This window comes from Pteropus vampyrus, unplaced genomic scaffold (genome assembly GCF_000151845.1).
Source record: "Pteropus vampyrus isolate Shadow unplaced genomic scaffold, Pvam_2.0 Scaffold79, whole genome shotgun sequence".
Taxonomy (NCBI): domain Eukaryota; kingdom Metazoa; phylum Chordata; class Mammalia; order Chiroptera; family Pteropodidae; genus Pteropus; species Pteropus vampyrus.
Genome location: NW_011888860.1, coordinates 6,883,050 through 6,896,914, shown reverse-complemented (window position 1 = coordinate 6,896,914; position 13,865 = coordinate 6,883,050). Strand labels below are relative to the sequence as shown.

Sequence of the window (13,865 nt, the reverse complement as noted above, 5' to 3'; positions counted from 1 at the left end):
AAATAAATAAATAAATAAATAAATAAATAAATAAATAAATAAATAAAGTGTATAGCTTAAGAAAATTAGTCCGTATGATTTTAAATTTGCCACCTCTCCATCCCACCCTAACCTTTGGGGAAATGCAAGTACTTTTGCACTAATGGTCAGGTTGAGAACTCTGATTTTTGGTGATTCTAGCATACTGCTTCAAAACTTCCTGTAGGATTAATGTACACTGAAATAAAACAAAACAAAAATCAAATAGATCGTTTATAACTTCCCAAGGAAATGTAAATATCTTGATACACACATTCCCCGACTCTGCTCAGCAGGCTAGAGCACCAATGTCATCGTAACTCTTTTTCACTCAGCTCACATGTGCGCAGTAGTCCCAGCCAGCAGTAGGGTGCAGGGCGGGGAGTTAGTGCCCTCTGCTGAACAGAAAAAAATAGTACTGTCGAGGTGAAAACTAGGACCTCTTTTTAGTTCTTATATATTTTTTCCCCTATGATGGTCATTCTTGTTCGAAAATTAAACAGCCTCGGGGAAATTTTAAAAAGTACTTACAAGTTTCTGCATGTGCGTAAGTGTGACTATATGTGTGTGTGTTGTGTTTGTGTGTGTGCACATACAGGCACGCTTAATGAAGGTGCTAAACAGATGATCTCTAAGGCCCATTTCATTTTTAAAATGATGTGATTCTAAAAGTATTTAAGTAACCTCTTTTTAGAAGAGTAGGACCAGTTGCATGAATACAGGCTTCTGCCTGAAGAGCAATAATCGGCTGGAATTCAAAAGACTTATTTCTCACTTCTTTCCTTTGTTCTTGCTAGTCCCTCTACCTGAAGCATGGTGAAGTTTTCACTCCATCCATACTACCAAAGTTCTGCCCATCTTCCATGATCCCTCTCCAGATCTAAGAATCTATTTTTGCACTTAATTCATTTTAAATAAGGGAAAAGATAATACATTTAAGAAATCTAGTTTCTATTCAATTGAGGTTTTTTAACATATATTAATTTTAAACATTTTTACATCTTTATTGAGGTATAATTTACATACCATAAATTTACTCACTGACTTTTAATAAATTTATAGAGTTGGGCAACCATGACCACAATCCACTTCTAGAACTTTTCATCTCCCCCCAAATTTCTCTCCCACGTATTTCCAACCAGTTCCCAGATAACTACGTCTACCTTTCTAGCTAACCACTGCTATGATTTCTGTCTCTATAAGTTTGCCTTTTGGGGGAATTTCATAAGTGGGTCACCCAATATGTAGCCTTTGTATTTGGTTTCTCACTTAGCGCAATGTTTTTGAGTTTCATCTATGTTGTCACATGTATCAGTAGTTCGATACTTTTAATTGCCGAATAGTAGTCTATTATGTGAGTATACTACATTTTGCTTATCCATTTGCCAGTTGTTGAGTGTCTGGATTATTTCTAGTTTCTGGCTACTGTGAATAATGCTGCTGTGAACATTCACATACAAGTCTCTGTGTAGATATGTGTTTCATTTCTCTTGGGTAAATTTCTAAGAGTGGAATTCATGAATCATGTGGTGAGGTTATGGTTAACTTTATAAGAAACTGCCAAACTGCTTTCCAAGGTGGTGTTATTATTTTATATCCCGACCAGCAATGTATGAGCTCCAGTTTCTCAAAATCTTTGCCAATACTTGTATTCTCTGTTTTTTTTTTTTTTTATTGTAGCCATTTTGGGGGTATATAACAACAGTATCTTACTGTGGTTTTAATATGGTTTTTCTTAATGACTAATTATACTGAGCACCTTTTCATGGACTTATTAGCCGTTTGTATGCATTCTGTGAAGACTTTCTATTTAAGTCTTTTATCTATGAGTAATTGGGTTTCCAAAATTATTATTGAGTGTAAGAGTTCTATATATACTCTGGATATAAGTCTTTTATCAGATACATGATTTGCAAGTATTTTTTTTTTCCAGTGTATGCCTTGTCTTATATTCTTAATAGTATTTTTAGAAGCACAAATATTTTTAATTTTGTGAGGTCCATTGAATAATTTTTCTTTCATGGCTTGTGCTTTTGTTGTCATATCTGGGAATTCTTTGCTTAACCCCAAGGTCACAAACATATTTTTCCCCTATTTTTTCTTCTAGAAGCTTTATAATTTTGGTTCTTATACTTGTCTATGATCCATTTTGAGATCATTTTTGTGTATGTTTGGAGGTAAAAGTCAGAGTTCAGTTTTGCACATTTGAAATCCGATTGTCCCATCACCACTTGTTGAAGAGCATACTTTTCCCATTAAATTGCCTGGACATCTTATGCATTATTTTATTAATCTCTTCTTCCAATATCTTTTAAGTAACCGATCATATCTTAATTTCACAGAGCAGTTCACAGACTCATAGATTTTAACTAACACACTCAAATTCCCATAGCTAGTAAATGGCAGAACCAGGATAAGAGTTCTGGTTTGCCCAAGTACAAGACTTATCTTCTTATTAAAATTTCCTTGCAAGTTTTTTATTCCAACATTAAACCATAAACTTCCTGAGGTTCCATATCATTTATTCTTATCTTGCCACCACAACCTAGGACAATAGTTGCTTATTTAAGGGTCATGTTATTAAACACTCAATTGACTTAAATGATAATGTTTGTGTGAAAGTAAATAATGACTCTATAATATAAATAATTTTTCTCTCAGTTAAATTTATGCTTATCATTGACAATACTAGACTTTCATTATAAAAAAGACATTTCTAGAAAATAACTACTCACCATCTATTAAAATCATTGATTCTTTATGAACATGAACTTCATTAGGAACTTTAATGAATTAAGAATGTCTTTTCTCATATTTGACTATAAAGGAGCTTTCAGGTGACATAGAGTAAAAGTCAGATAAAGACTTAGAAAGTAATAAAAGCTTTGGCTTGGGAGCCAGTGTGTCCTAGTACTGGTTCTGCAGTAACTTGTTATGTGACCTTGAGCAAGTCATTGCATCTCTCTACACCAGTTTCTTCACCTGTAAAACAATAGACGTGGACCAGGTTATCATTATGGTTTCTCTCTATCGATATACTTTTGTTAAATAAAGTGTTACTATAACGCCCTGTTCCGTTCTAATGACACACAAGTGGCTTCTCTCATTTGCAGATTGCAGTGAAAATCTATTTCACTGTCACACAGGCAAGTGTCTTAATTATAGCCTTGTGTGTGATGGATATGATGACTGTGGGGACCTGAGTGATGAGCAAAACTGTGGTAAGTAGCATTGTTTTCCTATATGTTTTCATTTAAAATCACAGAAATTTATAATCTAGAACTTATAGCTTGTTTGTTAATGTAATTAGCAGGTTAAATTACAAAATGGTTGGCTTCTTACTTTTTAGAAAATGGAAGTTTTTTCAATTACTAGTCTTAACCATGTTTAATGTGTAAATGTAATACTTTTTACATAAACAGTCATACTAAGGACACGCTAAAGAATTGGAGTGAAAGATAAGTACAGGTTGTCAATATGTTAATATTTTCTCTCTGCAAATGTTCTGTTTCTTCCCTGCTTCTTCTGGTCGCTCATGTTTAGATTTTGAGCACTTGAGCAAAACTTTGCAGACAGATATATTGTCTGCATCTTGATCCCCTTATTAAATGTAACCAAAATCCCTCCTTTATTACCAAGTGATACAGAGATGACTTCCGTAGTAGTGACACGTAGGTTTAAGGTGACACGTTTATCTGATGTACAAAGCTGATCTTATCTTTTAAGAACGAACCTACCTTATAAAGAGTCATGTTCAGCTCTGAATGCCATCTCGTGAATTTAAGCCAGCAAAATTCCTCTTGCTTATTTACCTTTTTGACTTTGAGATTAGCATTAAGATATTTAGGTAAGACATTATTGTGTAGCATAGGAACTTTGTAATACGAATGAAAGGATAAGCTGGGATGATGAGGGGCACTGGACTAATGATGTGAGATAGTATTTAGCATTAGAGAACATCAAAAGGGATGTTGGCAAAGCATCAGTAGTATGATTGAGGAACGCTCCAGAGTGGCAAGTGTCAGAAACCATGATAAAGTTGTCACGAATACGTCAAATCAGCTACCTACCTTGTGAAATCAAAATCAGAGTTCTGTTTATTTGAGCCAGTGTAAAAATCACCAACTTTTCATAAAGAAAGAAAACAATGATGAGACAAAACAAAAAACAACAACAGAACAAACTATGGGTCCTGAGAAAGCTGGGCAATTCTTTTTCTTCTGAAAAACAGGTAGGTTATGGTGATGGTGGTTAGTGGGCCACAGGCTTGGGTGGGAGGTGAATTGTGCCAGACTCATCATAGAAAAGTTGTTGAAGGTGTGGGAACAATCGGAACAGACTCTCTTCAATTAGAATCATGAGCCAGACAGGTCTAAGTGTTTGTCATGCTGGTTCTCCACATCCTCAGGGACTTTTTCTTTTGTCCAGATTGCAATCTCACAAAAGAGCATCGCTGCGGAGATGGACGCTGCATTATGATGGAGTGGGTGTGTGACGGTGACCATGACTGTGTGGATAAGTCTGACGAGGTCAATTGCTGTGAGTGCCCTGAGGATTTTTATTTTGCTTCCCCCTCCCACTTCTTGCTTGTTTAAACCAATATACTCAATGTTCACTAAAACATTGAAAGGGAAAGATTTTTATGCTTTGGCCATCACCTAGAAAGATAATTGAGTGGTGCGAGGACAATAACAATGTCGTGTATTTGATTTCCACACGTTTCTCACTAGAACTCTAAGCTTCATTTGGCCAGTTTGGCCAAGCAGGTGTCTATTTTCTCTCTCCTTGTTCCCCGCGTCTCCTTTCTGCATCTGTAATTTTGTCAAAGGGGATGTTCTTGTCACAAAGGCTGGGGGACTTTTTGTTTGCGAACAATATATGAGTGGTTTACCTTCGTAGCAGGAGCCTCCAAACATGTTCTCTGACACCATTTGTGGGAGAACATGGGAAGAATTTCTAGACAGAAGAGATCTTTTAATGTTTACAGACTTAAACAGAGAATGTGACAATAATTACAATTTTATAGCTTATTGTATTCTGAGTGAGTGAACAGTCTTCAGGTAGCTGTTACACTATCTAGGGAATAATAAAATGATTGAATAGAAGCAGCTAGGTGTTAAAAGAGAGTAATAGTAACCTGAAAGAGTTCACATGATGCATTTTATGCATTTGAATAAATTAAACTTTTAATGCCATCTTTCACTGTTCAATAAAAGTAGACAAAGTTGATACATAAGACACCGATTATATAATTTGCCTATAATTTGAGGCAAAAATAGAAATGCAGTTTGTATGTTTTTTATTTTGACTTAAGAAAAGTCAAATAAATTAACAAATGTAATGCCCGGCTTTCTCCTTCCCTGAATTGAATTCGAACTGGAGTATCTCCTGAGTCCTTGCTTAGTGGAACACAGCCGACCAGAGCAAACCATATCTTGACTATCATCTTGGGAAAGTGAGGACATGATGCTCAAGTATAATGATTCTGGTGTTAAGCCTTGATCCAAGAACAGGGAGTTGCAATGTTCAACAGTAATTCATTGAAGGCTGAGGTCATATGATACATGGTTTCTGATGCTCTAAAGGGCGGGAGGGATAGAATTTAGACAATTTGTGAGAATTGGAAGGTTAAAGGCCACTAGACCATCCCTTTCCAAGGTCAGATGTCATAGCAAGTTTGAAATAAAGTGTTCATTTTGTGTTAGCTACTGTGCAAGTTCTTTCATTTGTATCATTTCGTTGGCTCATTAGGTCAGGTTGCATGGAATTAAATGCTCGGGCTGGGAGTCAGAGAAATGTGCCTGCACGTTCTGGCCCTGCTTTTTAATAGCCATGTGACTTTAATAGCCATGAGACACCAATCAACTCTCTAAGTTTCAGGTTCTTTATTCTTAACCGAGTTTGTAATATCTACTTTGCAAGTTTGTTATGAGGATATGAGATTATATACATAATACTTTCAGCACAGTTATTACCATATAGTAAGCCTTTACTAAATTGTGCCTTTTATTTTAGTATTATCACTACCTCCATCATTACTACTATCTCCTATCCTGAAGTTATCAAAAAAAAAAATGTTAATTTTCAGTAAATGCTATTTAATAAGGCATGAGAAATTTTAGAAAGAAAACTTTCCATTTCAAAAACACTTGGAACTTAAAAAATCAATGATACATTCGTTTCTTCACGCAGAGCATTCAGGTTTTCAGGATACTTCACTTCTGGGTGATGCCAGATAAACCGGAACCATTTATATGATCTGCAGACTGAAAGAAGTACTAATAAATAACATGAAAATCAGTTGTGCTTTTTCTAGCCTGCCACAGCCAGGGTCTGATGGAATGCGGAAATGGACAGTGCATCCCCAGCTCTTTCCAGTGTGACGGAGACGAGGACTGTAAGGACAGAAGTGACGAGGAAGGCTGCAGTAGCAGTGAGTGTGCGCTACAGCCCTGAAACGTTCCTGGTTGGTGGGCCTTTCCTTGGCAACGAAGCAAAAGTTGGAAGTTGCCAAATGCTCAAGCAGGACTCCCATACAGATCATTCCAGGTTGCCTAAAACAGTGGTCCTCACGGCACTGGTGAGCCAGAAAACCCTCTCTTGTCACAAATACAATTCTCAAGCAACTTATACTGAAAAATCACTCCTAACTGTGAAGAGTAGAGGTTAAACACTTAATCGGCGTGGAAGGATTCAGTTAACTGCTTGATGGGGGAAGGCAACACCATAATAAAGAGAAAAGTTCAGAATGTAATATTTGATTTAATTAGATTAGATTCCAATGAGAAGAAATTGGCTTCTGAAATTAAGTGTAACAGCTTCCTAAAATAACTATGTGTAGAGAAGAGGCTTATGCCTCACATTACCAAGCAATGTACTTAAATTGCTGTTCATAATGATATTCCTAATTAGAGCATAAACTAGCATCCTTTTTTTCATTTAATGCTCAGTGCCTGGCTTGTCACATGGGAGGCACTTTATATGTACTGAAATAACGACTGCATGTTGTCTTTAAAAAATTTCTTTAAGAGACTAAACTCATAGAAATTAGCCAGGCTTACCTTGCAAAAACGGTTTAACTCTGCTGACCAAAAAAAAAAAAAAAAAAAAAAAAAAAAAAAAAAAAAAAAAAAAAAAAAAAACAGTGCCATCTCTTCTCTGCAAGATTATGGTATATTGCACATTAATGGTACTGGAAAGAAGAGTCCAGTATAATAAACATTGTCTTAGAATTATAGGTAAGAATGATGGTGTGTATACACATACTATCATTTATACGTAAAAATGCCTTACAAGATTTTCTAGATTCTAGATGATGGGTCTGAAAGTAATTGAGTGTAATGGAAGAGAACTAGAAATAGAATGGGCAGTAATTTACGACCTTATCCATTTAATCTACAAATGACCAGGAAATCAATGGGAAAGGGAGTTTCCTCTCTACATACCTTAAGGAAAAGCCATTAGGCTGACATTACTGTTGTCATTCATTGGAAACAAGAAACCTAATTCTCAGGTCTTCGTAGCCAGGCCAATCATACTTTCCAAAGACATACAGAAAATGCGGATAACAGCTGCACCATGATAAAGTGTCTTTATTGTGTTGGTATTGATGACCTACTTCTTATTAGAGAAAACATTTTCTTTTAGAGAGAAGACTAGAGTTGGAAAGTTTTTAAAATAATACCATTTACTATTTAAAATTTCAGGATCTTTATATTGGCCCACCTTCAAATTACTTAAATTTTATTTTGTAATCAAGTATATACACCCATCTAAATATAAAACACTTTGTTTTGTTTTGTTTTCGGATAGGTTGACTCATTTCTTCATTCCTACAGAATCCTTTTGGAATAACTGTGTTGTATTTCGTTGCCAGGAAAATTAATCCATAAAGCACCTATTTAACATGTGTTCAATATTTTCAGAGAAATTGGAAAGAAATTAAAGTTATGTCATTCCTCAGCTACACCACACTTTCTTGATCCTTTAGATCCTAGTGTAAGGAATTTACATGGTGATGAAAATGAATGTGCTTTTCCCCCTTCTGTAGGTCAGACTCCATGTCAAGAAGGTGACCAAAGATGCCTCTACAATTCCTGCCTTGGTTCATGTGATGGTAGCTCTCTTTGTGACACCAACAACAGTCTGAATAACTGTAGTAAGTACAGCAGCTGACAAATGCAATCCTCATGTCAGGGTATGCATTCGGCTCTTTTCTTTTGCATTAACTTTAAAATGATGAAATCTGGAATCTCTCCAAATATATCTGTATCTATTTTCTTTTTCTGTTTTAAAGATTGCATGTGGTAGCAGAAAAGAAACAAAATGGTCTTAATTAACTGAAATCAGAAACAAATGTGTCATTATGAATGGACTATAAATCCACACTGCTTAATATCATTACCATTACTTTCAACGCAACATCAGCTCCTATATATTATTTTCTTGGCTCCATCTGCAGGCAGATGCTATCTTTCTTCCTTGTTAAAGCAGTTTCAAGGGTGGAAACTTTATCCAAGAAGTAAACATGAAGTTCATCTAAATAGCCGCATAGAACTCTGGCTGTTTTTTTAATAAAATTTATTTTCACCTTTCCAGGAGCTTTGCTGATCTATAATGATATTATAGCCATTATGTTAATGTGTTTCCGTGGAAACGTAACTACTCTAAACGGTGTGAACGGGGGCTCTCCATAAGTGGCTTTCAGGAGGAGGAGTTCTTAGGAGAAGATGGAATGGGAAGGCATAGCAGAGGGCTGTGTAGATTCTCATGGGAAATTGAAAATGAATCAGAAAAGCCCCAAAGACTTTTCTAGTAATGATTTTTTTTTTTGCTTCTGGGCTCTGCTTTCATATTCCACTCACTGCTTTCACCCTTTATGATGAAACTTGGCCTCACCTTCAGCTTGGAGCTTGACATCTGAAAGCAGGTCCATCAGCTTTCGGTCGGCAAGACTGGAAGCCAGGGAGTTGAAAGGCTGATGGGTTTGGGTCCTTGGGTTTGCTAAAGTTTTGGGGTCCTGGTTTTACTCAGTGGCCTTTTTGGGTCGATGTAGAGCTCATAGAGACTATCCCCGTAACCACTAGGGAACCGCAAGGGGTGAAAACCGTGTACTGGGAAGGAATTGGAGGGAGGCAGCCAATTAAAAACCCAGACTGACAGGACTTTTTATTTTCATGAGCACTTAATGACTGTTTGACTGAAAGCACAATACCCAGCCTTCCTCCACTTATCATATAAGAAAACAGTTCAGATAGGTATTAGTCTGACCACTAAGACCCACTGCCATTTTACTCACTCTGAACTAATTAAATGTGTATTTAAATAAATGTCTATGTTCTGGGTCCATTGTTTCACTTGCTTATCTCTCAACCCGCTCTGTAACTGCTTTAGAATTGTTTCTTTACCTTGAACTTGAAATGAGTAATTGTGAACAGTGACAGTGTCATCTCAAAGACATCTGTTCATTATTAAAGTTTTGGGGGTTGTCCGACATGAAATTTCACCTACTGTTCAAAAAAGTGAAAAGAGCATTGTTAACCCATGTCAAATTTGGGTGGAGAGTAACGGGATGTATGTTATCCTATTTTTCTATATTTAAAATATTTCAAAATTAAAAGAATTGAATGTTATCTTTCAAAAAAGAAGTGGTAGGAAAGGCACTAGATAACTCTGGTTCATACATTCAACCAACATTTATAGCATGTGTACGATGTATACATGGGTGGGCACCAAGCACTTTAATGGTGAAGAAGGGAGGCGTGGTTCCAATCTCCCTGCAGACAGACAGCTTTTTAATGTAGGAGAACATACTGCCATCTTCCCATTCATATATACTACTTTGATTTTCTCTTTATATTCTTCAAATATACTCAGTTTCCCTAGTGCCTCATTGTCTTACCAGCTTCCTCTTTCACCATAGATGTTCTTGCCAAGTTCTCTTCATATATTTTCAGCACTGACATCCCTTCTTCTGAATGACAGGCACCGCGCTAGTCACTGGTCCCCACTCCTGTGTTATTAAAAGCAGTGAATATGCCTAACTCCCAGTTGAGAGTAAAGATGTTATTCCTTCTTTTTCAAAGAGCTTTAGGATGGCAGGTGTGTGCTTGGTTTTCTGTAAAGATGGGCAGGCAGCATCTCTTAGAAAAATCTTCATGTAGTTGAAAATTTGATTAATTATTTGAATATCTTTACCACTAGAGAGACAATTATTACTTAGATTCTGAGGCACAACTTTCTTTGGCTCCCTGCCAGTGGAGAATATGAATTTGGAGAACGTGGATATTCTGTCCGTTAGAGTCAGCATCTCACTGGAGTTGTAGGGATTCTAGTCCTTGAAGTTACTGGTTCTAGTCATCCCATAAAATATTACATAGCTTTCTAATGGTCCCAGGTAACTCCAATGTGTATCCAAGATTGAGAATTATTGCTTTAGTGGCCTGTTCATGACCAGATTGCAAAGATATGTGACATCCCTGGAATTGGATATAAAATAGTCTTCATAGCATTCCATTTTTCGATGGAGAAGGTCCATGACTTATCTCAGATTCTCAGACATGCCTACAATTTAAAAAATGCCTAAAAACCACATCTCTGATGATATTGCGTACTTATAATCTTGAAGTATCACAGTATCACCACATCTACTCATAATCTAGAATTTTTAACATCTTTGCATCCTGGAAGCAAACGACAGACATATCCTCCTCTTTGCTATGGAGGTACTAATCCATCACTTCTGGTTTATAATATGCAATCTATAAAGCTGGAGAACCTGGTGGAAAGAGTAGCTCCGCACCTGTCTGCACCCTTGATCGCCATGGCTGTTTGAAGCCAGGTATGATTGTCAAGCCTCAAGGACTCCCCCAAGTTTCCCCTGGTGTTCCATCAACCTTTAGTTCTATGTGTTTACTCATGCATTTTTTTTTTTTGCCTCCAAGATCCAGAAAGAAATGAATAGCTTTGCTCTTCAAATAATGTGCAATGGTTTATAAATTTCCTGTCCTTTTCTTTCAATCTCTAGTTAGAAGGAACAAATAGTATAGGGTCTGCTAAAAACACCAGATACCATAATGGGTGATGACTTCAGTCCTTGGGAGCAAGTGATAAATGAGTAGAATGATCTCTTTGTAAGAGCATTCTCAATTAGTAAGTGAAAAATAAAGTATTCAGTTAGAATATTACTATTTGGCAACACAATGAATGAATGGGTCAAAGCATTGAGCCATCTGCAGACATCACAAAAGGAGAGAAATTAGACACAATGTGCCTTCTGAAAAGAGAACACCACAGCATCTCTATCTTGCCAATGGATGAGACCTGATCAACCCTCTGGATCTGGATTCAGCTACTGATATTCAGGAAATAGGGAGGATGGAGGAACGTGCTCACCTCACCAAAAGTGTGCAAGCAGAAAAATCCAGCATACTCTACAGATCAAATCCTTGGGTTCTTCAACAGTTCAACTGCAAGGAAAAATAAAGGGATGGAAAGGGAACCCAGATATTATAAGAGACTTAAAATACAAAACAAATTTTTAAAAATGAGCAAGATTGAAATATAGTGATCTGGAGGTGCTGCACATTTAGTTGATAAAACTATAAAGAAGAGCAATGAAGTGATAACTTTGAAACTCAGCAATTACTTTTGCGGGGAGAGGAGAAGGCTCATGTAAGACAGGGTATATGCAGAGGCATCCTGAATGCCTGGCAAAGGTCAGTGCTTAACCTGGGTGGAAGTTTACAAGGGTATTCACCTTAAAATAACTCATTAAACTATTAAAAATAATAATGTACATATATTGAATCATGTTAAACACAACTAATATGTTATATGTGAATTATAACTCAATAAAAATGATAGATTTAGAGCTTGAGGCAAGGATAAATCTTAGAATAGTATATTTGCCATTGGACATTGAAAAGTGACATTTTTTATGTAAATGACCGTCATTTAATACATGATTTCCATTAGCTTCAGAGTATTGCATCATGACAAGGATGTAACATCATTTAGTTAACAATCCTGTCTTTAGGTTGAGTTTAACAAATCTCGTTTCAGACTTTGGAAGGTGAGATATCATTAAGACTCCACCAGGATCGTTGTTTTTTAAACAGATATTATAAAATCTCATCTAGGTTCAGCATATTTTGCTAGGCACTGCGTCAAACTCCTACTGAAAACACTACTGTGACATTTGAACATCCTCACATGTTTGTGACATGATTGCCCTCTAGTGGCTATTGTAAACCAGGCTAGTGAGTGAGTCTCAAGATAAAAAGTTTATTGATATCATAAATCAGAGAACTTGAAGTTGTCAGATATCATGAGAATTTTTCTTGCTTAGCACTCTATGAAGAATGCCTTACGAATGAATAAAACACAAGATTCGATCAACCATATTACATTCAATGAAGATCTCCCAAATAACATGATAACTTGATTCTTCCATCTCCCTTGGCTCTGAAACACTTAAGAGTTATGTCTTATTCCAAATCGAAAGCAATAAGTTCTCCACACATCAAAGAGAGAAAAATTATCTATGTGTTATGTTTGTTGATCAACTAAATGAAATACACCAATAAAAAGTAAAACTTGGTAGGGTGGTAGAGGAAGAGAGATAAAGAAAGTCATATGCAATAAAAAAAGAAGACTGCATCAGAAATCTATGTGAATAATGTCATTTTTGTATAATTATAAGTATATTTTAAAAATTAGGAGAAATATACAATTAAACTGCATTTACTGACTTGAAAAATGGTCATAATTAAGCAACAAAAAGTTGAGTAATAACAATACAATTCTGCTTTCGCAGAGACAAACACACATCTCTGTCTATGCATGTAAATGCTCATAGGAATAAAGATGAGCAGTGAAAGTCATAAAAGGATTCAAACCCATCCGTTGACTTTAAAAGAAAGCGAGAGAACAGAAGTGGGAAGATGAGGAACTTTTTCTTTACGCATCTTTGTAATGTTTTTATTGTTTAGAGGCATATGCATTTTTAAAGTAATCTGAAGTTGAAATATGTAAATGTTCCTTTTTCACAAATTAAAATGGTAAACTTAACCAGCCCCACACCTCCTCTCTTTCTCTTCCCTCCATCCTATACTCGCCCTGTACTCACCCTCAAGATTGTACTAACTTTATAGTGTTACGTCTTCCCCAGTAAACTGAGAGTCTTGTTACACTTTGTCCATAAGACTTTCCATCTGGCCATCAACCCTCCTTATCCACATAATCTCTGTGAATCCCTCAGAGTCTTTAAATGGAGAAGTAGTCCTGGAGCTGTTTTAATATTTCACACCAATTCTTACTGCTAATCTATTTGCATGCATACCATTTCCTAGATAAATAATTAAATTTAATTTGAATAATAACTCTTAATAAGGCCTGGAGTCTTCAGGCAGCCCAGGCCATTCCACGAAGATACTTGCTCATTCACTCTCACGTCTGGGAAAGTGGCAGTGAGGAAACAGGGGGCCTTTCTCTTGCATTCCCCAAAAGTTGCCCAAACCCAGTTTATCCTTGGAAGGCTTTGTAAGTCCCTCTTGCTCCATCTTGCCCCTCTGAGCTCCTAGCATTTGTCCAAAGATACTATCCTAGCCTGTTCATACTAGTACAGCTATCAGAACGTGTGCCTTTCTTCCTGTGAAGATTGTGGAGTATGTCTGTAGTAGAAACTTTATTTTTTATTATTTTTACATTTTAAGTGCCTAGGATAGTTCTGACACTTCCCCTCCACCCCACCCCCGCGGCCTTCTTTCCTTCCTTCATTCTGGCACTGTCCTAGGTGCTGACTTTGAGATTAAGAAGTATAGTCTCATTTCTCAAAAATCTCCAAA

General features: G+C 36.5%; 1 protein-coding gene across 1 annotated transcript in view; it reads left to right on the top strand.

Moving 5' to 3' along the window:
* CORIN (corin, serine peptidase) overlaps nt 1–13,865 on the top strand; it is a 220,577-nt gene that overhangs the window by 156,877 nt on the left and 49,835 nt on the right. The window contains exons 6-9 of the mRNA XM_023532241.1: nt 3,132–3,239; nt 4,447–4,557; nt 6,335–6,451; nt 8,069–8,176. Of these exons, the coding sequence (XP_023388009.1) occupies nt 3,132–3,239; nt 4,447–4,557; nt 6,335–6,451; nt 8,069–8,176 (444 nt within the window). The remainder of the gene's footprint in view (nt 1–3,131; nt 3,240–4,446; nt 4,558–6,334; nt 6,452–8,068; nt 8,177–13,865) is intronic.